The sequence below is a fragment of the Haemaphysalis longicornis genome, unplaced genomic scaffold, assembly GCF_048455015.1.
Source record: "Haemaphysalis longicornis isolate Haplotype H1 unplaced genomic scaffold, Haemaphysalis longicornis Haplotype H1 scaffold_3, whole genome shotgun sequence".
Lineage (NCBI taxonomy): Eukaryota > Metazoa > Arthropoda > Arachnida > Ixodida > Ixodidae > Haemaphysalis > Haemaphysalis longicornis.
Window position 1 is genome coordinate 121,915,339 of NW_027526335.1, and position 24,164 is coordinate 121,939,502.

A 24,164-nucleotide genomic window follows, 5' to 3' on the forward strand; every position below is an offset into this window, starting at 1 on the left:
AATCTCAGATTTTGAGACAAGTAGTCAACAGTCTTAAAAGAATTACGGCAGAAGTTATTAGTAATATCAATAATCCGCCACCAAGACCGTGGCGTTCCAGGTGGAAGGTTCTCTAATTATAGAATATAAAAACTTTGTCTCAGTCCAACTAACCCTGGTATTTTGAATCCTTCCTCCACTCGAGCCTCGAGCCGAGGCGGTTCTTCAAAGCAATTTTCGCATGTAGAGACATTGCGGAATCCTCTACTCAACAGAGTCGAGGAAACACAGGGATTTGAGGACAGACTTTCAATACGGCCATACGCCTCTCGTAAAACGATAGAAAAGTCATCATTAGTTAATTTTAACCTCAGCCACCGCTCTGCTTGGGATGTCCTCTGACATGTAGTGTAACTGGGTCTTCATATTCCTTCACTTCGATGAAGGGCCTGGTGGCGGTGACGCGAGCCTTTTTTTTTTTTTTGAATAAGTTACAATTATCTCCTCTGGTGAGTTTTCGTCAGGAGACAACGGGATTGTGAGAAAATCGATAAGTGTGTGGCTGACGGCCTGGGAAGCTGTCTATGGAGGCGGCTTAGGAGGTGGGGTGTGCGGGTAATCTGATTGGTGGAGGGAGAAACAGCTGGGTTCAGTGACGCAGTCTGTGATAGCGCTGGGTCAATCACTGGTGCATTATTAGCCATGGTGTTGATATGGGGTGGCTTTACCAAAGCAGCTCTCGTTGCAGGGTTGGGGTCTTCCGAGCTCTGGGGAGGAGCGGCGGGGTCCTGTGGTCGATTGACTGGTGGATGAGGTGAGTTTGAATCAAGCTGCTGCACGAAAGCTAGGGTATGCCCTCGAAAGTTTGGAGCAGCTGAGAAAACTCCGAAGAAATCATTTTGTATTTGAACTTGCATTTGTTGAAAGCCTTGTGGACATATACCTGACAGGAGCGCCTAGACAACGTCTTCCTGCCAGCTTCAGTTTAATTGCCGCAATTGCTGCGATTGCATCGCGCGCATCGACGAAATCGACGTTCTTCGGCAAAGACACAATCGCCCCGCACGTGAAGTTCTCGGGGCACCCTAACCTAGACAGGCAGCAATCAGTATTACTGAGACAAGCACAGACTAACACGACATGCACCCCAGCTAGACGATATCTTTTCTCTAAAGGAAGGGCACAAGAACCACCAGTCTGCCAACACTGTGGTGGATATCCTAATCAGCAACATATCCTATGGGAATGTCCTCACACCATTCCCAGCATTCCTCACTTACACACTAACGCAGCTGCCATATCCCATTGACCCAACCTGGCTGACTCTCGCCTCTACCTTCGAGGAGCAGCTAGCTCTAGTGCAATACATCAAAAATGCACTAGAGCTGAGTTCCCCATTCACTGAAGACGACCTGTAATTGGGTTGGCTGAACCACCTAAAGTTTTCTCTCTCTCTCTCTCTCTCTCTCTCTCTCTCGGGGCAGTAGCTATCAACAACAGAGGTGGCATCTGCGTCAGCATAGTATCCGAAGCATTGACAAAAAAAAAACAATAGACGTAACTGGAGATTATCGTGCGCATAAATCTCGTGTGATAAGGTAGTGGGAGCTTTCTCAATGCAGTGTAATTTTCATGTATATATGTGCGCTTTATCGTTAGTAAACTCGGTTGATAGTCAGCATTGCGTCCATGTTTCCTTTATACCGTCCCTGTGCTTTTTTTTCGTGCAAGCTAAAATTTGCAGTCGATGTGAACTAACTCGCTGATTCCGACGCCATTATTTTTCGAGGTGTCACGACAAAAGACGGTTGCGCCGGATCGGTCTCACGGTTGCGGTGCATCGAGCTGGCGACAACGTGTCGCCGCGCACAGGGAGGGGGTGCACGGCGGGAATTGGCGTCCCTGCACAAAGACGCCGAAGTGCGTGCACCTGTTGGAGGCAAGACGTCCCGCCAAGCCTCCCAGGAACGGGTTACGAGGCCGGTGAACGGGGCTCGAGCTTCATTCACCGTTGACCGGGAATGAAGACCTTGCGGAGAGTGGATGCATGCCGCGATACGGGGGGGGGGGGGGGACAAGCGGGTTTGCTGGACGCTGCTGCTCAACGAGAGCAAGGCGTCAGCAGGACAAAAGCTCACCCTTGTTTTTTGGAAACGAGGTTGTGACTGCAACCCGCCTCGCCTACCATGCCAAGCAGACCGGTTCTCCGTGCCAGACCTGGGCAAGCACGGTTCTCAAATGCGATTGGTACACCTGGCCAGATACCCTTAGTAGCGACCATTTCTACATCTTATTTGAAGCTGAACTGCCCAAAAGATTATCGCGAGACACGCCAGGCCCACGTGATCCATTTGGACAAATTTAGAGAGGCTCTTTTAGAAACTCCATCGCATGAAAGTGATGGTGAGAAACACTCTCGGTCGTCTTTGTGGACCATATATGCACGCAGCGACCGAAATGTATACGGTGAAAGCGGACTCTCCCAATCCCGACATTAACTTACTCAACCTTTGGGCCAGTCGCGTTCAGGCCCAGCAGCGATACCGCAAGAATTGCAGAGCCCTGTCGCTGTGGATTAAGCTGAACAAGGTTACAGCCGTTGCGCGTCAGTGCTCCTGGAAGTTGCCCAGGACGCAATGACAAGTGCACTGCTCCTCTTTCAACGAAAGAACGGGCCAGCCCTAAATGTAGAAAACGTGTCAAGCCATGCAAGGGAATCGGCGAATGCGCACAGCTGGTCAGAATTTAGCCCTGTGCTTCAACGTTGACTAGAATCTGCTGATTCGGATGCGGAGGGCGACATTGAGACAGAGGATGGTGTCGGTTTGGTGAAAACCGAGCGGAAGGCAATGCTTCAAAACAGTTCCGGAGGGCCCCAAACCGTTCACCCCTGGATTCAGCCGTTCGGTGACAGTACGGCTAGGACGTATACGAACGGGCACTACCCTTACGGGAAGAGCCCGTAATGTGCCGTGCTCTTACGGGCACGGCTCATTACTTTTTCGGGCGGGGCAACCCTTACAGTGCTCCCTACTGCCAGAAATCTGGTACCGGTTTCCTGTGCAGTACGCGACACCTCCTATGGGAATCTTCGGTCCTCAGTGTTTGTAGATAACGCCGCATGAAGACACTTGGCAAGCTACGAACGGCAGACTGCGAAATTTGAATGAATCCCCTTGGAGCCCCACCTGCACAGGTAGCACCTGATTGGCACGGTTGATTTTGGTCAGTGAAGCCGGGGTTGATGACCGTTTTTGGCTGCCTTTTTTTCCTTATTCTCCCCCCTCCATACTTCCTATCCCATTTCCGACTCTTGACTGAGGCCTAGGGTCATGTCAAGTAAACTTCCCTCTTCTTTTTCAATGAACGGGTGTTCATTCCTTCAGTATTGTTTGCCGATGGCGCAGGTGGGTGGAAGAGTTGAAGGAGCGGCACCGCATTGTCAGTCTCAGACGAAGGCGCTTGGTTCGCGGGTCGAACAAACTGACCGCTGTGCTCTTGTCAGCCCAGTACAGACGAATGTTTTATAGTGTTTTTGTTCTTTTCCCAAGCTTTGTTTATCGGGGTCACAACGGCATGTTTTATCCAGCCTGCTAATAAACGTTAGATTAATATTTATGCTATCCAGAAGCACGTGCTTGACCTTAGCTGGAAGGTTCTTCAGCATCAACCATATCACACCGTCCTTTTCTGGTGCATTGTGTAAGCGGACTTGGTCTAGGGCAGCGTGCAATTCAGGATGTGTTGAAAATACTTAAAGATCGTATGCAGAATTGGAAGGCTTCAAATCGTAGATGGTGGCTGGAGAGGCTGTGGTGGAAGGAGAAAAATGCAATGCACGGCACGGCTCTTCTTTCCTGCATGGCCCAGCCACTCTTCATTCGTAGCATCCGAAGTAGCGAACCCGGGCTCCTTCCCCCTCTGAATAGGCGAGCGGGAATAAACGTTTAATTGAGCAAACGGTGGTGATTGAGCCGTCACTCGGTGGGGTGGGGTGGGTTGGCCTTAGTCGAGGAGGTACCTTTGGTGGCCTTGGCTGTAGCACTGGCTCAGGTGATCAGAGAGATCTGGTCAGCGTGATGAAAGCTGGTCAGCAGGCATACCCAGAATATGCGTGTTGATTCCGCGCTATGGTAAAAATAGCTCAATTATGACGTCCGAACCGACACGATGCGGTTCCAAATAGACCCGAAGCGAGACGATGCCAGTACAATACGCCGTGCGGGTTGGCTACGCAGCTATTTCTTTGTGCTAAGTGCGTGGGGATTCTTTGAGCATACCTTTTTTGATGCCGTATGAGATCGATTTGCGAAGATGCCCCGCGCATTGCCCACCTCTAATCCTTTAATTGGGTATGTTGCGTCTCCCGATGCTCACTGCTATCATCACCATCGTGAGTGGGGACAGCCGGACGGTATGAAGCGGCGGTAGTGGCGACGAGACCGTGAAAAGCTCAGGTCGTCGCCATTGCCCAGGAGGCCATGTTATCGGGCTCCGCGCTCATTCTGTCAACGGGCCAGGAAGCGGCCGCGCCGCTCTGAACGACTGCCTCAAAAGGTGAGTGTCCCTTCAACCCGCATGGCCGACGCCCACTGATGACGGGCGTACCGAGTGGCCTTGCCTGGCGCCTTCGTTGCACGTAGAAAACACTGCATGTACGTACGGTTCGACAGTATAGCACTACCCTGTAACTCTGTTATCCAGGCATTTTTTTGTGGATACACTTATTTATACACGAGATTGTTTTAACCAAAGCCAAGGTTTAGCAACTTGTACCAGTGCTCGAAAAGAACAAATTCGCTCACAAGGGGGCTACTTGCCGCTAGGCGCACTTTTTGTCATAATATCATAGACCACGCTGGCGAACATCCCTAACCGAATTCTAATGGTGTGCTATAATACTTGCAGGTTTCTCGGTACCGATTGACGACTTTAGGCGTCTTAAATATCTGCCTAACTGAAAAAAGTCTGCTGAAGTTGTTACTGTGTTTTAAACAATCCTTTGGTGCTTATTTCACACACGACGATACCGTCGACCCCCGGGCGAGTTGGTAATCTGAGATAACGAGAGCCCCAGCATGAAAACGAACACGATGCATCTTCTCCGCGTCTATACCTCGCTTCTTTTTCAGCCCTGTCCGCTGTTTGCTACGCCCCTACTTGGGACGATTTCATCAGTCAGCCGCTTGCGTACCTGATTCCGTGTTTTCAGTCGTAGGTAAAGTCATAGAAGCGTTATTTGAGACAAAGGTGAACGCCTGTGTGGTGCGAGGGATGGGGACTTTCCGATCCCTACTTGTTGGGAAATTGATGCCTATGCTACCCATTTGGAGTAGTTGCTAGATATGCAGACGATATCACCCTCTAGGTCACAGGAGACAGTGATGAAACACTCATTAAAGAAACACTCCATTGCAAACCGGTGCTCATATTGTTTTCGAGGAGGCCAAACTGGCTGACCTTACTTGTTCGTCCACCAAATCGAAATTTTTTCTGCTTCCCGTAAAAGAGGGGCAAAACCACCACCCTGCCTTAAAATTTTCATTAGTGATCACTCGATCCCGGAGATACGCACCCTCAAGGTGCTTGGGTTACACATACAGCACAGCAGGACTACGGAATTCATTTCTCAATTCAATAAACACATACTCCGAAAACTCGGACTTATCAGGCGTACCATTAATCGACATCATGGCCTACGAGAAGAGGAGAGGTACCGATTTATTTCCAGCCTTTGCCATCAGCAGAACCGCGTATTTCACCCTTTACATACAAGCTGGCGTAAATGAATGCCAAAAATGAATTGCCTCATTCGTAAAGCCTACAAAGCAGCGTGGCAATCGCCCTTGCATACCTACACTGTATGATTTGAACACCTGCCGGTACACAATACGACAGAGGAACTGGTAGAAGCCACCTCTCCAATCAAATTGCGTGTAAGAGGAAGGTGCTACGCAAAGGGCCCACAAAGAATTGATATGCGTGAGCTCAAAATGAACGTGTAGTGATAGCTTGTTGCGGGATATCGCCACGCATACCTCACACCATTTAACTGTATAGGTTTTGTCCTTGGCTTGCTTTCTTCAAATACAAACGTCCTCTCAGGATCTTGGAAGCACAGATTGCACATTTCCACGACAACTTCCGTTGCAATGTCCGCTGGCACCTCTATAATGTGAGCTTTTTGGGTCCTGTGTGCGGGCTCAGTTGTCGCCTCTATCAACGTAATAAACAAAAATTTCCCTGGGAGCTTAAGTCGCTAACGTGCTGTGAAGCCGAAAGCCTAGCCATTATCGGGGACCTCTCTACTGCTGTATTGTGCAGGACAGTGGCAAGTTGGGCGAGTTGGTAGGTGTGCATATCTAATTCCAGCGCGACAGATGAAACAGACAGGAGATTAAGAGACAAGGAGCGCACGTCCTGTGGTTAATCTCCTGTCTCGTCTATCGCGCTGGGGCTAGACAGGCTACATTGTGTTTGCGCCCCTTTATTTAAGATGCATGCAGCTGACCGCAGTACTCGCGGCAGCTTCCCCATAGAAAAGCATTGAAGGACTCTGCCCATAGCCAGAGCTTTCCTCCAGGTTCACGTGTTCTACTCCCGCGCTGTTACGTTCATCTGTCACGGAGACGGTACCGAGGTATTTGTCGTTCCCTTTCAGCCATGGTGCCGAGTTAAAGCAGCGGTAAACGCCCTCAGATTCTTCTCAAGCGACCCAGGTCGAAATCTCACAAGAACGGAAATGTGTTTTTATTCATTTACATTCTCTTGACAGATGTCGTCATTATGGTACAAGTAGTGTCAAAGACGACGACTGTAACTATTCGGGTTTGACTAGGCACGTAAGGCTTTTGCCTTAAATCTCCCTCATTTTCGTTGGGGCTGTGTACATCTACGCCGTAATGCATTCAGCGAGCAGGTACCACTGCCATAGCGTCCAAAGCTGCGGCGGCCGGCAGACTTCCCAATTTTTCTCATCGATACATTTCGGCTTCTTCAGTGCTCGCTCAGAGGTTACGAAGGGTAGCCTTGCCACCAGTTATCTCTACTCCCAATGTACTAGATTTGGGATAATTAGACGAGCTCTTAGAGTTATGACCGGCCACAATGATTGTGTTCTTGCAGCGTTCTTCACCTTTGGAGGGGATGGTCGGCGGACCCCGGGACAGGTGACCAGAACCTAATCATCATCAGCGGCGGAGCCGCCTCTGAAATTGCCGGTGCTCGAGTCGTGTGAGAGGCGTGCAAGCTGGCGCAGGCGGGCGACATGGCGCTGAAGCGCATCAAGAAGGAGCTGGGCGACCTGAGCAGGGACCCGCCGGCCAACTGCTCGGCGGGTCCGGTGGACGAGTCGGACATGTTCAAGTGGCAGGCCACCATCATGGGTCCCGCGGATAGCCCCTTCGAGGGGGGAGTCTTCAAGCTGGCCATTTCCTTCCCCAGGGACTACCCCTTCAAGCCGCCCAAGGTGTGTACGCGCGTTACGGCATCACTATACTAGAGGGAGAAGATTGTTTGGCGCGGGATAGCAGAGTGCTCGTCCGCGAATCCAGGCATGAGGTCACACACGCAGGCCTACGAAGCGGAAAGAGGGAGAAGAAAGGGCTGAAGAAAGGCAGAGTGCTATGTGCGTGTTTGTAGGGAGAGACAAACACAAAGTGAGAGGGAGGCTCGATACAAGCTTAAATAGCGTGCTTTTAATCATGCAGACAGATTGTTTGCTTCATGTCAAGGCGTTTTTGTACGCCATTGCCGGAGCGATAGCGATTCAGTAATTATTTGGAAATAACGTGAAGATCGTTTGTATCAGTAACGTATTTTGGGCAAATTCCAGCCCTTTTGAAAAAGCTCACATATCGTATAAGATATATGAGCGCATCAGATACATGAGCGCAATCAATCAATCAATCAATCAATCAATCAATCAATCAATCAATCAATCAATCAATCAATCAATCAATCAATCAATCAATCAATCAATCAATCAATCAATCAATCAATCAATCAATCAATATTGCTCGTGCTTATACTACAGCTCAAGCTTATCCTACTAGAACAGATGCAGCCATTGCAGATCACCATATGGCAAAATTCTGAGGGCTCAGATATCCAGCGCAAAAGCAGGCCGCCAATTTTGCTGGAATTATTGTTCGCACCATGCATCTGCGTAGAATGAATCCGCGCCGTGTACTTTCGCCTTGTTAGTCGTGCTGGACACTACATGACATTCACGCAACTAAGCACGGGGACTCACTGCTCCATCGGCCCAAATGGGCAAAATATTGCGGACGACTGTAAGAAATTATCTAAATTTCCACAAAACATTTCGTGTAAGCACAATTCATTATTGCAGCGCGAACGAATAGCACTTATAAAAAGTCACACAGAACGAGCACTGAACTTGAACAAAAGTTTAAAAGGAGCAAAATAGCAAGCAGGGCTACAAATATATAAAATTGTACATTTCATGTCACTCCAATGAAAGTTTAGTTGAAGTTCAGCGCTTTTTCGAGGTTCCTTATCCCTTGGTTTTGTCCGTTTTTTACGGCGCGAAGATCGGCATATACAGCCTCGCCTGAATTTCACCGTTGCTACCAGGAAGAAATACGTTTCGACTTCAACCTAGGTCGCTACTACTAACGCCCGGTGCGGTACTTATACACCACGGAACTGATAGACTGTGTTACTTCAGCAGGTGCTAAAAAGTCCATTCGTGCGTTAAAAGCTGGTACCAGATGGAGCAAGGCATCATTACTCGGCGCATATTCGTCACAAATTTTTCTATAAAAATCAGGCAGAGATTGTTTTTGCGCAGTGACTTCTTTGATGCTTCGCAGATTGCTTGTGTTGCCACTACCGGTTGCTCAAAGCGAAAAGTTGATTCTTTTTACAGCCCATAACAATAATCTTGGGCTAAACTTCCCGATGAAGGCGACAAGGATAGCAGTGTTGGGCACGGAATCAAGCTTCCCGCTTGATTCGGCCTGGTGGCTCCAGCAAAAGAACTGAAAAGAATACATCCTTCGTGGTGGTGGAAAACGGAAATAACAACGCGGACAAGAAAAGAAAACAAAAACGAAGGCAACACGAAGGGCGTCGTCTTCGGTGTTGTTTTCTCCTCTTGTACCCGTCGCTAGTTCACGCTTCCCACTACCACGATGCGGTACTCGCCACTGCCACGACCGCCACGATGCGGTACACCCACTGCCAACTCGCCCAGCTTTCGCTCTTACATCCTTTGCATTGAAAAGACTGGGTCAGCCCAACACACTAAAAATTACGCCCACCTCCCCTCGCGGGAACCCTGGTGTGATGCGACGGTGAGGGGGGGTTCAAGCGCAACAGAGAGCAACCGTCGACCGAACGGCCGCCGGATAGCGGCACACCGGTTATATGCGGAGCGCGCCCGAAGGAGAGGATACCGCGGAAGAGAGAGTACTCCACATGCGCCGGCGCCAGTGCGTCTGCCGCGGCTATGACGCAACACAATCCAACACAATCCACTTTAATCCAATCCAATCCAATCCAAATCCAATCCAAGCCAAGCCAAGCCAAGCCAAGCCAAGCCAAGCCAAGCCAAGCCAAGCCAAGCCAATCCAATCCAATCCAAGCCAAGCCAAGCCAAGCCAATCGAATCCAATCCAATGCCCCTCGCGAGAGAGTGCTCGCTATCGGAGAGGAGAGGGGGTGAGCGGCGGAGAGCGCAGCTGGCGCGGCGAGGAGAATGGGGGTGGGGTGGACGCCGACAACGCCGGATGGATGCAGGGACAAGGCGAGTGAATGAGATGCGTTCGCATCTTAAACAGCGAGTAATCGTTCGACTGCTTCTCACTCAAGGCTAACCGATTCGATTCATATTGCACACCACAAAAAGGTATTTGATTAGTCCCGCATTCAACGCCATAGTACTTGAAGTTCAGTTACGTTGGCGACTTCAACAGCAGGTAGAAATACTGCGATTAATCGATGCGCCAGAAACTTTCCATGAACATGAAACGTGAGATGATGATTACTGGAACGTAATGCGAGCATTCAGCCTCGGCGTTAGGTCACTATTAAAAATTGTCATAAATAATAGCAACTATTGTAGTTGACTATAAACTATTTACAATTAAATGTTGTTATCCCTACCGCATCTACACAAGGTCACGTGACCTACGATGATGATAGTTGCACGGGCATGAAAAACAGGCCACATCTTTTGTATATACTCGGGTACTTACCGGGCGGAAACAATGCTCGGGTACATGCTAACAATAGCAAGGGCTTCTGTGGTGTATCATTCCGCTAAAGCGACGGAAGCGCATGCAGCATCAAGGCGCGTTTGCGTTTTGCCCCCAGTACGTGACGTCGTGCGCTTTTTCTGACCTAGATTGTTTGACGTCGCTGCAATTTATTATAAACCGATTAGGTTAGAAGCATCCCGACAGTAACACATGCTTTACACTGCGCGGAGAACAGCCGGCTAAGGTGATAAGATGGAGGGGCAACTTCTACAGTTGCTCTTAAGTTGTAACGTGTTGTAGCCGTCTTCGCTTTAACGAATACACTACCTGAAATGTTCGTGGCGGCTAACTTCTCGAGCTGCCTATAGCCTGCGAGGGCTGTCGCTTGATCGCCTGGCCGCCGTTATTTTGCGCGTGCGCGCAGGTGATGTTCCTGACCAAGATCTACCATCCGAACATCAGCACGCACGGCGACATCTGCCTGGACATCCTGAAGGCGCAGTGGTCACCTGCGCTGTCCATCGCCAAGGTGCTGCTCTCGATATGCGTGCTCATGTGCGACCCCAACCCGCACGACCCGCTCATGCCCAAGGTGGCCTCGCTCTACCTCAACAACCGGGCGCAGTACGACGCCACGGCCAAGGAGTGGACCAGGATGTACGCCATGCAGTAGCGACGCTGCTCACTGCAACCTCCCTCCCGTGATGCAGCCACCACAGCGTTCGCCAGTACCGGCTCCGTCGCATCGGTCGCATTGTGACGAGTGAGTACGCAGCGATATTAACACTCAGAATGAATCTCGTCGGTGGCAGCGTGTTGTGTTGTATGTTATGCCAGCTGGCGCTTTTTGTTTGCACGCTATCGGCAACGAACAGGTGGAGAGGCGATTTGAACAGTCAAAGCGTATTTTTCCGCTGCCTGGTTGCACAATACCTGTTTTTAAGAACATAGTACTTTATGGGCTCGCCTTATTGTCGTAGTTCGCTAACGGTCGATGTCAAGCGACTGCCGGAATCAGGCGGCGCAGCGAGATAACAGAGCCAAGCAGAGCCTGGTGTACCGTCGTCCGGGAGTCACGCCGATGCTTCGGAAAACACGCGGTTTAAGCAGTCATAACCGTTCGAACCTCGTCAACCGCTGCCGCTTGTCATGCATCTCCCCGTTGTTTAGGGCAAAGAAAAGAAAACTGCAGGTACATTTCAGGCAAAATCTGTGTATATAACAGGCAGCGCCCGCTTTCATTTAGTTAGGAACGGTCGTTGGGTTTGTTCTTACGATAGCAAGCGAAAAAAGCGGCCGCGCAAGAAAAAAATGGCGCATTCGAAATCCCGCAGAAAGGCTCCTGCCGCGCAAGACAAAAATGGAGTGTTCGAAATCCCGCAGAAAGGCTCCAGCCGCGCAAGAAAGAAAAATGGCGCGTTGGAAATGCCGCAAAACCGCTCCAGCATACGTAATTAAAACAAGCACAAAAAGAAAAGAACTCCCACTTACGCAGTTTCAGTCAGGGGGCGCGCGAGCACTGTGAAGGCGGGAAAGTTTAATTGCAGATTTATCTAGAGAGAACTGAAAAAGTGTGTTGGTGCGGGCTTGTTGGTACATAACTGAATATAGAAAAACAGCGCTAAAACGGGACAAAAGTCTTGTCACGTTCTTTTGTCCCGTTTTAGCGCTGTTTTTCTATATTCAGTTATCTAGAGAGGAGTGGGACAGGGCAGCGAAGAGCGTGACAGGTGGTAGCAGTGAGCGGGTAACGGTGCCCCCACCCATTATGGCTAATCACTGCTCTGCACTTCCGACAGCTTTCACATTGAGTGGAACGGCTTTAATTTTTGACGTGAGATCATTTTTTTCTGCTTTCAGCGTCTTTTCGTGCGTCTGACCCTATAAAATGATTGAAGATCCATTGGTGGGTCTCAAAAAAGTACTTGAGCAACCCGCCGTACTCACTAGCCAGCTTGAGCCTCGGCCTTAATTTACGCACTTGGTCCTGCTTCAGGAGTCGGCAATGCGGCATCTTTTGCACCCCGCCAGCTTGAGCCTCGGCCTTAATTTACGCACTTGGTCCTGCTTCAGGAGTCGGCAATGCGGCATCTTTTGCACCCCGCTAGTATACCGTACCAAGATTGCTAAGTGCTCTGACCATCTTATTTAGCCACGTTTAGCAGAGGCATGGGCTGCCTGTAACTTGTTTTGTTGTCCACCAACACAGGTATTTCGTCGCATTCCTATTCCCCCTTTGCCGCATCGCGCTGCTTGTACACTCGATTCTACAACACGTACAAGCGTTGGCAGCGTTAACGGAGCCCGTCGAGACGGAGGGCAACCAACGCGTTTCCAAAGGCAAGTTGTGAGCCGCGCTTCAACTTGACGTCTCGATGGCAACGTCTCAAAGGCTGCTTTCTCCACGCGCTTTCTCAAATCTCTCGTTCGTATCTCTTCCATCGCTTACTCTGTTCACGGTTCGCAAAAAATTTGCCGCCATGCCACATCTATTCTCTACGCAAAACCTACGCGGTTTTACATGGACGCTGGTTACCTCTAGCATTTCTATGCATGCACCGCGTGCGTACCTAGCAGAAACGCCGGCGTGTCGAGATACTGGTGCACGTTAAAGATACCCGGATAGTCAATCAATCAATCAATCAATCAATCAATCAATCAATCAATCAATCAATCAATCAATCAATCAATCAATCAATCAATCAATCAATCAGTTCTACTTTCGCTCCAAAAAGTACAGCGAAAAAGGGGGGCCGGAGAAAAAGCCGCTCAGTTGCGGCTTGACGGGGCTCCGGACACCCATCGGCAGTGGTCACAATGCAGTCACAGAAGTAAACGTACACTAAAACATTAAAACATGCATTTAAAAACATACGCCAGCATTATGATATCACATTGAAATAAAACACACTAAAAACTAAAGATAGTCACAGGCACTTTTTAAACGAACATTTTCACAGTTTTCTTTCGGTTCAGTTTCATAATGTCGACTTCTTTTGAGTGAAAATAATCAAGTCAATCCGCAGGAGTCCCCGACCATGACGCCATTCTTTGCCCAGGCTTGGCTTCGCCATTTCAAGCCGCACAATCAATCACCCCATGCGCCCCCAGTGGAGAATTGTCCGTGTACAGTAATTGTGGCACGGAGAGAAGGCGCGGTGAGGAGATTTCGAAGCACGAGGCATTCCATAGCACGAGGCGTTGCATAGCGTGGGCTTAAACTCGGCACTACCGAGAGCTGGCCCTCCACACTTGCACACCGCAGATGAAAGGAATAGGAGAACGCAGAAGAACTAGCTATCAGGCAAGCAGCGATGGAAACCTATTGTCGTCAGTTCACCCATTACACGGCTAACACCAAATGAACGGATCGAAGCCGGATCACAAACCAAAGCGACAAGGACGACATCATGACACGAGCACAAAACATCATGTTTAAACTGCGCAAGAAACGACTCTGGACGAGAGCGAAGAACGGACAGGATCGCAGCGCTTTGGACCTGTCTGTTCTTCACTTTTGTTCAGTGTCCCTTCTTGGGCCGTTGAAACTGTGATGTTTAAGCGCAAACTAGAACAACAATGCTCTTTAAGGACACACGGCGCCTCAGGCATTCAAACGGACCTTAATGCTTTCGCCTTCACAACGCATAAGAAGAGCTTAGCTGTCTCGGACTGCGTATTGGGAGTGTGCGAAGCTGAATGACATCAAAAAAGCTTTTCTGGGCAATAGGCCACCGTATGAATGGTGGGGCGCTTAAATTTTTGTTTGTTGTTAACTGGTATCGGATGAAAGTTATTTTCGCGTTCGACATGTTTTATGTATTACCCCTGTCAGAGACCAATTACAGTTTAGGGATGTTGCAAAGGTTCACAGAGGATTCGTGAGGATTGGATTTGCTTCAGGCTACGCTGCATTCACTACCTTACCGACACGCTCTCGTTATGGGCGCAAACAAGGATGATACATGCGCAAAATGGGTGTTGGTTACGTTATTATTGCATCGAAAACATTTGTGCGACGTCACCGCTGAGCAAACAAACCTTTTCCCGAGGACAATGACCTGAGGGCGGCTTCTGTACAACAAATGTTTGACGCTGCTACTGTTGCCGTAACAAAACGGCTGCTTAAACTGGCACGGTTATGACGATATCCCGGAAGTGTCCACAATTAAACTGCGAAGTTAGAAAATCCGCAACAGATTGGAGAAACAAAAGCTGATCAACTGCCCCCCGTACTCTGGGGTCTTCCAGGATTCCACCTTAGCCGCCAGCGCTATTTAAGGCTTTATGTTATGATAAATATTACGAGCACGTAAAACATAGGAAAGCACAGGAACAAAGTCCATCGAACCTTACTAACTGTACTGGGAGTGAGCCAGAGTGAAGGTAGCGACAAATACGAAAGTCCACTAGCTGACGTCACGCTAGCCCACCGCTTTCCGCAGAAACGCCACACTCGCGCTCGCCTATTTCAGGTTGTTCATACTTCCTCATTTTGAACACACTGCCTTTTATGACTTTGGAAGGGGGATTGTAATTCATGGTAAGTAAAGGAAATTTGTCATATTAGCTTTAAAGGTATTTTGGGAGCTCCAGGTTGCACACTCTATCCACTGGGCTACAGCACGGAAATGCCACGCAGTTTTTAAAGACGATGGTCTCTCTTGGGCTACTTAAAAGAAAAAAATTTGGTTTGTCTGTCTGCCTGCCCCTTAATTCAGCCTTACGACCAAGTAGTAGTAGTAGAAAACATTTATTGAGCTCAAATAAAATGACGGCGTCTTCTCAGACGTCGGACGGGGTGGTTCCCTGGTTTCGGGAACCATATACGGCCAGCAGCTCCTGGCCCCTGGTCGCCAGCGCGAGCTGGATCGGCAGGGCGGGGCTGGACCGTAAGGTCTCCCATCGCTCATGGGGTGGGGTAGTGGAGGGTGGAGGGGGGGGGGGATAGGGGACTTGAGTGAATTGCACTCCGTCAGGATGTGTGCGAGAGTGCCTATGCTATTTCTGCAAAATCGACAAGTGTCCTCTTCGGTTTCTGGGTGGAATTTTTTCGTCAGGACTGGGTGTGTAAGTGAACCCGCCTGAATGCGCCTGATGATTGTTTGTTGTTCCCTGCTCAGGGTGCGGTGCGGCTAGGGGAAGGTGCGCCGATCCTCCCTATACTCGGAGGTAATCTCTCTGTACGTGAGCACCGGGTTGGTGGTGTAGGTGTCCTGCCCTGCCCGGAGGGTCATCGCTCGGGCATGATAATCGTCTATGACGTTGCCGGCTACCTGTGTGTGGGCAGGCACCCATACGAGCTCTACGGCTCGCTCCGGCGCCCTGTTCTTCGTTAATATCGCGGCTGCCTCTGAGGAGATCACCCCTTTCCTGTAGCCGCCGTATGCTCTTTTGGAGTCGGTGACCACCACCCTGGCACCCGGTTGGACGAGCGCCAGGGCTATAGCCACTTCCTCTGCTGTCGCTGAGTCTCTGGTGTTGACTGCAGCGCTGTTTATCAACCGTTCCCCGTCGGTTACCACCGCTGCTGCTTTGCTGCTGCCCTTGACGAGGGACGCGTATGGGACTCCATCAATCCGCTGCATTTTGGAATTAAACCGCCTGAGCTCTGGCTTCTCTCCTGCCATCATTTTTACCCGGCGTCATGTTCCGGGGTAAGGGCTTCGTGGTGATTGTCGTCATCCATTCAGTTGGGATGGACCTCTTGATTGTTGCTCTCTCCTTGCGCCACCCTATCCTATCCAGCACCGCGCGGCCATGATTTCTCTGGCTCAGGCGGAGTCGCTGGTTAGACAGGTGGGCTTCTATGAGTTCGTCGAGTGTGTTGTGTGCCCCCATGGCTTGAAGGCGCTGGGTCGACGAATAGATGGGTAGGCCAAAGGCTTGTTTGGTGGCCTTTCTGATGATGGTATCGAGTGTGTTTTTTTGCGTTTTTTTTGAGATTAAGATACGGGGCCGAATATGTTAACCTGGATGTAATGAATGCCTGCACGAGTCTGAGGGCGTCGTCTTCCTTCAGTCCTCTGTTTCTAGTTGAAACCCTTCTCAGCATGGCTAGGATCTTCTCCGCGCTGGTCTTGATCTTGTCGACGGCGGCGTGTGCTTTGCCATTGTCCTGTATTAGGAGACCGACGATTCTACATGTGTCTGTCGGCTTGACTTTGGTGCCGTCAATTTGGATGTGGATGTCTGCTTGCGGGGCTTCCCTGGTTGGATTACGAGGAGTTCCGACTTCTGTGGCGCGCAATTGAGTCCACAGGTCTTCACGTACTCGTGCACTGTGAGTGCTGCAGCCTGAAGAGTTTCCTACATCCAGCCGTCGGAACCCGCTCGCTCTGTCCATATAGTAATATCGTCCGCGTAGAACGCGTGTCCGATTCCCTCGATTTGGTCTAGCAGACGTGGCAGTGGCAGTAAGGCCAGATTGAACAGGAGTGGTGATAACACTGCTCCCTGTGGGGTTCCCCGCTCCCCCAATTCAATGGGCTCCGACCGCTCTTCATCCACTGAGATTCGTGCCTTACGGGAGGACAGAAAGTCTTTGACATATCCAAAAGTGCGCTGCCCGCACATCGTCTCATTGAGGTTAGTGAGTATACTAGCATGAGTAACATTGTCGAATGCCCCTTTGAGGTCTAGGGCGAGGATTGCCCTGGGGCTGTTTCGCGTAGCTTTTTTGATCACCAGCTCTTGAAGTTGTAGCATGACGTCCTGTGTTGATAGATGCTTGCGGAACCCGAACATCGTCTTCGGAAGTTGGTCAGTGATCTCAAGGTGTTCCTGAAGGCGACGTAGAACCATGCGCTCCATCACCTTGCCAACACAGGAGGTCAGCGATATTGGCCTCATGTTTTCGATCGCGGGGGCCTTGCCCGGTTTGGGAATGAATCGCACCTCAGCCTCTTTCCACTCCGGCGGGAGGTGTGAGGTTTCCAAAGCCTTATTTATGTGTTCGAGCAGAGATTGTGCCGTCCTACCACTCATGTTGGCGAGAAACCTGTAGGTGATGGCGTCTCCCCCCGGAGCGCTTTTCATGTTGCTCTTGTCAATTGCTGTCCACAACTCGGAGATCGTGAACGGCCTGTCGAGGTCTTCATTGCTGGGTCCTGTGTATTCTCGCGGGGTCGGGTGTTGCCCTCGCTCCGTTTGAAGATAGTGGTCTTCTAGGGCCGTCATAAGCTGGTCGCCGTCTCCGTCGTACGTGTTTAAAACCTTCGTCAGCAACCGGTTGTTTGCTGCCTTGCTGCCTGCGAGGTCTATGAGGTACCTCAGCAGTTTCCATGTCTGGCCCACGGACAACTGCCCCTGAAGGCCGTCGCATACCTACAGCCAGTTCGTTTTGCTGAGCTTGGCCACGTACTGCGAAATTTCGTTGTTAAGCTCGGCTATGCGACGCGCGAGCTTCCTGTGGCGCCTTTGCCTCTTCCAGCGCTTTGTGAGCGAATGTCGGGCCGCCCACATGTGAGCGAGCCTGCTGTCGACGAAAGGTACCTTCGTTGTAGTTGCAATTTTTTTGGTGAATTTGTCGAGGATCTTCTTCTGCTTATCGGCCCATGTCTTGTACGAGGTATCTTGAGGCTCCCCTTCGTCCGCGCCCTCGCCGTCTTGTTGTGTGTATGCACGCATCTTATCCCAGTGCGTCATGCGAGCTGTTCCCAAAAGTTGAAACAATTCGCCAAAATGAAGTATTTATAGTCAGGACCATTCCAAACTACAACACAACTGGACTAAAACATACATGTCCCCATTTTATAGCACAATAACGATACCTCAGACACATTTGAGGCAAAATGTTAGTACATAACAATGAACTTCCACGTTCATTTAGCTAAGGATACGTGTTGGGTTGATTTTTATGATAAGATAAAGTTGAAACAATTCGCCAAAATGAAGTATTTATAGCCACGACCATTCCAAACTACAACACAACTGGACTAAAACATACATGTCCCCATTTTAGCAGAATAACGATTCCTCAGACACATTTGAGGCAAAATGTTAGTACAGAACAATGAACTTCCAGGTTCATTTAGCTAAGGATACGTGTTGGGTTGATTTTTATGATGACAAGATAAAATAACGCGTTCAATTGGCCGAGATAGGTTCCAGCTTCTGCCAGATGAAAGCAAGAAAGCAGACAAAGGTAACAGCTCGTGCTGTTACAGGGAGAGAAAAAAAAAAAGAGATGAACGCTGTCCCGACAGGTGGCGCGTGAGCAGTGCGACAGAGGGAAAACTGAAATGCATTCAACTCACCTTTATTAAACTTATTGTGAGAGGAGGGTGGGAGGGAATAGGGTGAGCTTTGTCGGGGAAGCTGCATGGCAGTGGTGCCCGACGACAATTGTATTTTGACGACATTTCAGTGAAGCGAGCATATACACAGCTAGTTGCTTCACCAGTACCGTCTTCTTTAAACAACTTTCAGCGGAGCGCTGTCCGCTTGTTAGCTAAAAAATTACCCCACCTTCCCGCGAGGGGAAGCCTGTGGAGATGCGACGCATCTTGGAGGTTCACTTGGTGTTTCCGTTGGGTTGATTCTCTAATTGCGTGAAACATGTAAGGAACGCGTATGATGTATTCTTTATTTAACACGCGGCGTAACGTTAACGATGACGGCCTTGTGGTCGCTGAAGTGTACGGGTAGTGGATGGTGAAATAACGGGACCACCGGGCAATTGGCAGCGAAGATCAAGTGTATGCACGTGCCAGAAATCGGAACGCCGGTGCTGGAACGACCGCGGCTATGACGCAACGTGGCGCGGCTATGACGCAACACAATCCAACACAATCCACTTTAATCCAAGCCAATCCAATCCAATCTAATCCAAGCCAAGCCAAGCCAATCGAATCCAATCCAATGCCCCTCGCGAGAGAGTGTTCGCTATTGGAGAGGAGAGGGGGTGAGCGGCGGAGAGCGCAGCTCGCGCGGCGAGGAGAATGGGGGAGGGGTGTGGACGGACAACAACAACGCCGTATGGAGGGACAAGGCGAGTGAATGAGATGCAGTAGCATCTAAAACGACCGGACAACATCGAGGCCATGTAAAGCGCAACCTTTTCAAACGGCGTCTGGTGGGGCAGGGAAATTTATTCTATTTACCTGTGTTTTGTGTTTATTTTGTCAGTTGCTGCACCGAGGAGTGTTGGAAAAATTTTATCTTCCTTCTTTTGTCTTTATTTCTTGAAGGGTTAAAGACGAAAACTACAGTCGTCCGGAGGAAAGCTCGGCGAATGGACGGATTAGACGGCGGCACGGGACTCACAATGATGTGACTCGCATTGGAAGAAGTTTGTGCCGCAGAGGACGTACAGGACATTTCCATAAGTTTGGTCGTAGGCTGCTGGTACATTTTAAAAATCACGCTGACAATTTTACGTGACTTTCCAAGTCTTCAGCGCGGAACGCATGCCATAGCTTCCTGGCACATCTAGTTTGCTCAAACCAGTGCAACTGGGTAAATTCAAGGGTTGTGTAGATTTGGTGGCATAAAGTTGATAGTGATTCTTTTATCAATGCACATTGTCTGAAAGTTAGAAAGAAAACAGTATCTGCCAAAAGGTGGGCCGATGGGTTCGACTAGTTCAGATGCTACAGCGAAATGAACAGCCATTTATTCGCCATCCCACTTGTTGGAATGACCTACCGAGACAAATGCTGTGCCATAAATCAAACTTTCAAGCTATGCGCTGGAGTGCTAAATTTTGAATAAAACGCATTAAATTTGCTGTGATGGCGTCGTTTTCTCATTGAGAACATAATGTTCCGAGGGCTTTGTGTATGGTGCTTTCTGTATTGAGAATTCAACGCAGCAGATTGCTGAACTGACCTGGAGTATAAATGATTTTGTGGAGTAGCAAATCACCATATAAGCGCTGTTTTGTTTTAAAACTACAGCTCAGGTACTGGGCTATGCAATAGCATAACGGCCAAAAGGTGTATAAATAGCAAATTGTACTGTCTTACTCAGTTCTTTGACACTAACATGGCGTTAAATTATGCGTTACGCTGTGATTGCTTAGCGGTTGCTTTGTGTACGATAATAGCTGACAGCAATAACGCGACGAATTACCCACCGCGCTGACTGAGTGGCTAAGGCGTTGTGCTGCTGAGTCTAGGTACGTGGGTTTGATTCCGGCCACAGCGGCGGCCGCTTTTCAGATAGAGGCAAAAAGCAAAAACGCCCGTGTGACGACATTTCAGCGCACGTCAATGTCCCCAGGTGTTCAAAATTAATCCGGAGCCCTCCACTAAGGCGCGCCTCATCGGCCATGTGTAGCTTCGGTGGTGTAAACGCCAGGAGTTTTTCGATGCGACGAATTGACAATGTGAGCGGTAGATTGCGACAGATTGAATGTGTTTTAGACAGGCACCAGAAAGGTTATTTGTACAGTCTAGTCACCGCTGCTGAGTAATCAACTTCGGTGAAATGAGCATTAGAAATGGGGAGCTAGGTAGGCCTGAAGCAAAGCCGGTGTCTTGGAGTTGCAGCGCAGTCAATTCTTCCCGCAACTCTAAACATCTTCCTCAACGTGTGATGTTTGATGTAACGAATATCTTGTGGTCATCATGAAGCTACCACGGCAGCTACGTGAGCACTGCATACCAAACGAGCACAAACATTTGCGCTATCGATATCTTTACGTAAACGCAAGTGGTACACGAGACCATCACCCCAATCATCGCGGTTTTAGGCGGCAGATTTTCAGGCATTGGTGGATAGCAGATGCCTTTACTCCTAGAGAAGCACGACACTACTCTGTACAGGCTATGCTTTGCACGTCGAACGACCCCAGCCAAAACCCGCCAACGAGTACGAGTGCCCACTCAGGTAGAGAGAAAGAGAGAGTGAGAAACTTTTTCAATAGCCTGGTTAAGGGCCTTCGGTGACCGGCAGCCGCAGCCTGCCGGTGACAATAGCAGCTCTTTCCGCGAGACTCTTCTTTGCAAGTCCGAGCTGCCGAGCGCCTTCCCTCGCAGCTCGACTGAGGCAATCATGGGAAAGGGGTCTTCAGAGGATGCCCGTATGAGATGTCTGGCGTTCTTTACGTCAATGTCTCCAGAAACAATCTTATCCCCAGCATATTTTTAAGAACTAGTTGTTAACGGTGTCTTAGAAGGCAGGGGTCGCAGCGCGAGGCGGGCGCTGATGACCAACGCTGATGACCAACCATTCTTCCCGCCTGCGCCTAAGGTCACGAAGAAACCTCCGCCATACACATTGGCCACTTGGTCGCTCATGGTGGCCTGGTTGAAGCCCAACAAAAAATATGCGGGAAGCTGTCGGCATACGGATCATGTCTAAGAGTCGCTTGGTGCCATACAGCGTTGGAACTTCTTGCATCGTGCACGGCACCAGGCAGGAGAGAGCGAGAGAGGAGAGAGCGAGAGAAACTTTATTTAGGATTTTCTTCGAAGGGAGGATGTAACACCTCCTCCTTAGTTGGACCCTCTCGGTCAGCTTGCGGAACAGAATGTCTGAATCATTATTAAATCAACATGGTAGGCTGCGCCATCTGCGTCTAAATCGACTGGAAGATTTCCGCGCTGTCTGCCCAAATTTGTGGAAAAACTTATTTTTAGGTGCAACTACAGGCATTGTAATTATGGTAGATTTTCATTGTGGAGATCCTTTGTGCGGATGCATTGTCTTGCATACATGCGGTATTAGGGCAGTGTTTTCGGCGCAAAACCTTCGCAATTTACTTTGCGGCACAGGCTGCTTAATTGGTTGGGTGCGAAGAAAACGAGGTCAGCACCCGATGAAGTTCCTACTATATTCTTCAGTCTGCAGTTTATTCCACGTATGCACGGAATGACTGCAACCATTTTTTCTTCTCATGTGGAGGCTCCTGTGAGAGTGGTGGTTCCCGCCTGCCTTTCAAAAGCTTGTACGTCAAGCTGCACAGAAGTGAATCTGGGAAGCCCGCCGACCGCAGACGCCGTGATTGATCATCAAGACTGCCTTGGTCTCTATGGTGGCACAATGACGGCGAATGTTTCATTACGAACATTGCCACTCCTCGCTAAACTACCTTGGAATGAGCGGACGTGAAGGGCATAACATTCTTTTGAGATCGAAGGGCGTAGCTACAATAAAGATGTTCGACCCGGGTATGATCTCATATCTAGGAACTGAAGTTCGTCATTTGAGGGCAATTTCTTTTGCAAGCTCAAAATCGCTCAAGTTGTTGGCAACGCTAATTACAAGGTCATCAACGCTTTGCTACTGCCTATTATCGTAGGACCTGTGTAGAATGGGGCAGTCGCTGATGAAGCGAAATGCTTTTAGCCCTTTGTTGGCTTTCACAGAAGCTTATAAATTCCTGGCAAGCACAAGGTCGCCCAGTTTGGGAGTAGCGCAGTAACCGATGCATGCACCTTTATTTTATGTGCAGAGGCATTCGTCTAACTTAATGAACGTGGAGCGCAAGTAAATGTAAGGGAAATCGATAAATTTCTCCCCCGCTTCCGCTGATCCCGCACTCGTTTTGAGAACGAAGAGCTCCTACAGTGTCTATACCTACTTCAAGTGATTCACAAATAGAGGCATGTGGCAGCGTGTAATATATGTCATATCGAATTAAAAGAGCTCTTATTATCTTTGGTTTCTCAACTTCGAAGAAAGCGGATCCTTGAAAGGCGCAGGAAGCCTCCAAGTAATTTGCAGTCTTTTCAGCAGTTTTTCGGGACATCCACTTGGCAAAGAACGACTACTGCATGTTTTCCTATAGAAATCTTTTCAGCACATAGGCAGCGGAACCTTTCGGTTACCTAGCGTAATAACGATGACTCAAGAGGCCAACTGAGATGCACACAAGGGACTCAATTGCGACTCCTTTTTCTCATGCTCACTGAGTCGCAATGCTCGTGTTTCAACGTCATTTATTTCTATCAATTATGAAGTTACCCGGTATAAACACTGTCACACGGACTCCTACTTATTCTATAGGCGAAATAAAGAATAATTTGTAGTTATGCTGCTTCCTTTTTTATTAATGCAGCATGAAGGCTACAAAAATGTAAAAGCAAAGTACCTGAGACATTCAGCACCTTTCAAGAGGGAGTAATATGTACGCAGGCGCGCACATGCAGAAATTATACAGATAAACGTGAAACTTGGAAAATACGGTCCCAATAACACTATTGGCAAAGCCGGAAATCAAATTCTGCAAGTTTGAAAGTTGAAAGTTTATTGCGACAACATGTAGAGGAATGGCTATACAGTAAAGGTTCCTAATATAATTACAAACGTCACATAAAAGTATTATCCGGGCTAAACCACGCAGACGTGGGGTTTGTATGCATGTTGCGACAATAAATTTCACAAGAAAAAGGAACCCTCTAACGCCTTGCAACGTTCGAGCGTGAGAAATTGGAGAAAAACACTACTATGTTGTATCTACGCAATCCGAAAGGGCTAGAGCAACCATTCAACATGAAATTCACTGATTTCTAAAAAAATGTAGTTGGGACACGAGAAGCCTACGAATGCTGAACCATGCAACATATCATCGCAATAGATATTTTACTGCCGGTTACATCAAGTAAATTTTAGCTGCTTTTGTTGTGAAAAATATGACACCGGCCGCCTCACACTTCGGAGTGGATAAGGGCGCGAGTCAGGTTGAACACAAAAAGCATAATGCCAAATTTCATCTCATTATCTTTGCTTCATGCTCATACTTAGTCGACGTGTAAAATCGTTCTCTCCAAGGTTGCACAGCAGGCATATTTTGGCGCGGACTCATGAGACGTGGAGCAGCACATATGTGCCAATTTGCAAATGGGCCATTCGGTACCGCAAAGCGATAAATTTGTAAACATCCGAGCGGAAGAGTGGTAAACCAGTCGGGGCGGCTCCCAGCTCGACACTACGGCGCTCCCTAATTTGACCGCTGCTCTTTGAAGAAGGCAGAAGCACGGGGGGCGCGGTGGGGGAGCGTCCACGTCGTAG

At 49.1% G+C, this 24,164-nt stretch overlaps 1 protein-coding gene across 1 annotated transcript; it reads left to right on the plus strand.

Annotated features, from left to right (window-relative positions):
* Positions 1-7,155: 7,155 nt before the first annotated feature.
* On the plus strand, positions 7,156-19,916 carry LOC144173410 (uncharacterized). Its single transcript, XM_077701852.1, has 3 exons — positions 7,156-7,447; positions 10,630-10,968; positions 19,397-19,916. Exons 1-2 carry the CDS (start codon positions 7,247-7,249, stop codon positions 10,876-10,878), a joined length of 450 nt encoding a protein of 149 aa, XP_077557978.1. The 5' UTR covers positions 7,156-7,246; the 3' UTR covers positions 10,879-10,968; positions 19,397-19,916.
* The last annotated feature ends 4,248 nt before the right edge of the window (positions 19,917-24,164 follow it).